We start from the raw sequence: 3,776 nt of genomic DNA, 5'->3' as shown, positions 1-3,776 counted from the left end.
CTGTCAAGAAGGGGCACTTTGGCCGTTCTTGCTTTGGCCTTTTTCGCCGAGGTTCGGTCACTTACGGATAATATCCGGTCATCCGGAATTATCCGGTGTTCTCATTCTGTAGAAACCGGACTGTTTATGCCCAATCATAGGTCAGCTAAACAGTCCGTTAATAATCATTCGTCCCTCTTGACAGGTAGTATTTGAAAATTGATCTAAAATGGCTATCATTCGGAGGTTACTGTAAGTACGAATTTCCGGGCCCCGTTCACACACAGGACATGAAATTCAAAGACGTGCATGTGCGGCTGATGGAAGCTTTTGAGGACTTGGCACCCAGCAGCATCAAGGGCTGTATTCACAAGGCCGACAGACAACTCTACAAGCTGGCCGAGTACATAAAGGGGCTACAAGAAGTCGATACGAGTGACAATGAAAGCGTAGAAGGCAGCAGGGATGGCGGCAGCGTGACAAGTAGTAACGACTCGAGTGGAAAAGAATCAGAGATGTAATAAATTTCCTCGATTTTTATTGGTCGCTTCATAACATCCAGCTTTATTGTGGAAAACTCAGTACCGTAAACCTCCTTGTATTGATTCTTTCTGTCAATCGAATATCGCCGCCCGAATCGGGCACCAATATCCCCCATTGGTCAATCCGAAATTATTTGTCGCTGATTGGCTACAATCCATGCTCGATTTTCACCGGAAAGGCGAAGTGGATACAAATTAGCCAATCAAATGTCTCGGCATTGTTGTGCTCGATTGACAGTGAACGAACCATTGAAAATTGAGAAATTACAACATTTCACACACATTATTCCTTTTACTTCATGCTAAGAGTTTAGCCCTACGTTGATGAGACCCTTGGCGAGAAACAAGTCTTAACAGTGGAAAGATTGATTGTCAAGCCAAGTGATCCAAATAAATATTTACGGTGAATCGAGCAGAGCGTTTTTGGCTTTGACCATATTCCGTCGAGCAAAGTACAAGGCAATGCCAAAACAGGCTATGGCCCAAGCCATCCACGCTAGCGGAAACATCATGGCTTGGATGAGTCCATCCTTGTCTTGATGGCACTCTGGGTTGAGCACGACGACGCCATCCACAAGTACGCTGTTGCAGTGAGGAGCCCAAGCGTCCTTGATGTAGCCCATGATGATGGGGGCGGGGACATCCCCCAGCACATGCCGGGACAGGGAATTCAGCCCCACGGCGAGGGCTTGTTGCGATGGGTGGACAGAGTGAAACATGGCGATCATCACGACGGGCGAAATGGTACCGGAGATGACACTTGTGAGTCCATTCCACACCAAGTACCATGTTCTGTCAGGCAAAGCAGCCAGCGAGAGAAGCATGGCCCCTAGCCCTAATGGAAACCCCAATGCCATTTGACGGACAGCATAGTATTGTCGCTTGTATGGGGCGCCACGGCTCGTCCAATCCAGCACCACGCCCCCCAGTAGTGTGCCCACCAAATTTGTTGCAACTACACACATATAATATATTGTCAGAGCTCGTGGTGAGCCCTGTACAAGGCTACTTGCCGATCATGCAAGTATATAGCACATACCTGTTAGGAACCCCATCGTGACATTAGCATCCGTTTCCGACGAAAATACCCCCAGGCCCAAGAGCAACAGCGTGATAAAAATGTCCAGCCCCGCACTCGAAAACATCATGGCTGCCACACCAAGCGACAGCCACGCAAACGCAGCGTTGGTACAAACGTCCCACACTTCGCCGAAAAACGATTTATGCGACGCACTTTCTATCGCCAACAAGCTTTGGGATTCGGTGGGGTTGTCGTTTCGGATGCGATTGAACTCGTCGGGAACGCCAAAGAAGCAAAGCCAAAGCAACGGCACCATTGCGAGCCCCTCCATGGCAAACACCGAGTCCCAGCCCCAAGAAGTCGCAGACAGCGTTGATGCCGCGATATTACCCGCAATCGCTCCCACGGTAGAAGAGATCATGTACACACCCAACCACATCGTCTGGAAGTTGCTCGGGCTGTGGTCGTTGATGAAGGGGGGCGCAATGCACTGGAACGAGGCTTCCCCCACTCCGCTGAGGAATCGACCCAGAAGTAAAAGTTCAAAGCTGTTGGCGGACTTTGAAATGCTAGAGATCGCCACGGCAACCACCCACACGGCCAGCCCAATGGAAATGAGTCGAAACGGTTTCGTGGTCATCGCGAGGTAGCCAAACAGCGGGATCGAGATGGCGAACGTGGTCACAAACGACGATGAGAGCAGGCCAAGCAGTGCGCCAGGGTCGGTGGTGTTGTGTGAGACTTGGATAAAGTATTGGAACTGGGCCGGGGCGCCCGAAGTGATGCCTCGGTCAAAAGAATTGACAAAGTTGATTGCACAAAGCAAGACGAATATCCACGGCGGCATCGTCGTGGACGTCATTGGCTCAGACGGCATGGATTGATTGGCAGGTTGAGCTTTGATAAGTGAGCCAAGTCCAGTGAATCGAAGGGGCTTTTGTCTGTTTCAAAAGTTGTGACAACCTCTATTTGGTACCCAAATCAAAGTACAAACACTCCATTTCCCGTCAAACGACAAACATTCTTGCAAAAGTGAATGTAATTTCAGCGACATCAGACACAGCTGTCATGCTTGTACAGTACTAACCAGTGGTATGGCGTACTACCGGTAGTAATACGATAGTAACAAAAAAGTAGCTCTCGGTTATAGACTGTAGTTAAAAGTCTATGATGTTGTCATTTCTTTATCAATTTTAGATTTGAGGCATCCGCTTATCCTGTTCTGTCAACTCAATGTCTTTTTATAGTTAACATGTAGTAAGCTTAAATATTAAGCTGCGGCAACGAAAATCGCCCCGCATGAGGTGTGAAAAGTTGGTGGCTTATAGATGGCGTGCACCATAGAAGTTGAAAGGAATACTAGTACTAAATTTAGTACACCATTACCCTATCACGTTTGACATTTCCAGTCAAGAATGTGGTGATAAAAAATACTGCTCCTACTACTACTACGTAGTATTAATACGTCAAGTTAGTACTAACTGTACGTACTAACGTTAGTATAAAACAGTTCGAAACAAATTCGAGTGGTGCATAAAACGCGCAAAGTTCGGATCAATGTGGTTTTTGTTCCAATCAAAATGGAAAGAAATACTACACGGAAGTACTATTAATACGTAGTACCAGTATACTATACTAGTAGTGAATACTTCGAAGTAGTAGTGAACATTTAGGGAATTTCCACTCTCCACCCATCTCACCCATCCTCCAGAGAACGTGCGATAGAGCAAATACAGTACTACTTCAATATGAAATAAACTATGGCACTAGATTTGCACCAGATTTGCACCACATTGATCCGAATTTTTGTTCATTCCAACCCTTGTCAAAATTTTATTTTATATCCAAATCACATAGATTTGGAAAAAAAGACCAACTTGATCGGGTAATGGTGTAGTATTAATAGCACATTCTACGGAATTCGTAGGCCAGAACTTGACTTTTGTATGCAATCGTAGGCGCATACCCCTACGATTTCACCATTTCGAAATCCTCAACCTCAATTATTTTCCAAGCTATATGCGAATTTGTAGCAAACATAAAATTTCGCAATTCATTTGTGAATTGACGAAATCGTAGGGAGCTGGTCCTACGATTTTCATATCCAATGAGATCTCAAGAAAATCACAAATTGCTGGACTCCAATTGACCAATCCTCCTCTATTTTACACGTCACATACCAAAGGGGAATGTGAGGCTTCCTAGTGGTACAGTAATGCCATTGATAGCACTAG

At 46.0% G+C, this 3,776-nt stretch overlaps 2 protein-coding genes across 2 annotated transcripts; one reads left to right on the top strand and one right to left on the bottom strand.

Moving 5' to 3' along the window:
* Nucleotides 1–269: 269 nt before the first annotated feature.
* H257_11954 (hypothetical protein) lies at nt 270–500 on the top strand (the record flags this gene model as incomplete). Its single annotated transcript, XM_009839036.1, has 1 exon — nt 270–500. One exon carries the CDS (start codon nt 270–272, stop codon nt 498–500), a length of 231 nt encoding a protein of 76 aa, XP_009837338.1.
* A 306-nt stretch (nt 501–806) lies between these two features.
* H257_11953 (hypothetical protein) lies at nt 807–2,484 on the bottom strand. Its single transcript, XM_009839035.1, has 2 exons — nt 1,561–2,484; nt 807–1,476 (listed from the first exon to the last, which is right to left on the bottom strand). The coding sequence occupies exons 1-2, from the start codon at nt 2,417–2,419 to the stop codon at nt 920–922; spliced, it is 1,416 nt and encodes a 471-aa protein (XP_009837337.1). The 5' UTR covers nt 2,420–2,484; the 3' UTR covers nt 807–919.
* Nucleotides 2,485–3,776: the final 1,292 nt, after the last annotated feature.

The sequence above is a fragment of the Aphanomyces astaci genome (assembly GCF_000520075.1).
Source record: "Aphanomyces astaci strain APO3 unplaced genomic scaffold supercont1.37, whole genome shotgun sequence".
NCBI lineage: Eukaryota > Oomycota > Saprolegniomycetes > Saprolegniales > Verrucalvaceae > Aphanomyces > Aphanomyces astaci.
This window is presented reverse-complemented; position numbering and strand designations above follow the sequence as displayed.

Bases quoted from the DNA above. Each gene is read 5' to 3' on its own strand.
- H257_11953 (XM_009839035.1), bottom strand. From the start codon at position 2,419: ATGCCGTCTGAGCCAATGACGTCCACGACGATGCCGCCGTGGATATTC. The intron at 1,477-1,560 runs GTATGTGCTATA...ATATGTGTGTAG, and splicing joins CACGATGGGGTTCCTAACAG to TTGCAACAAATTTGGTGGGC.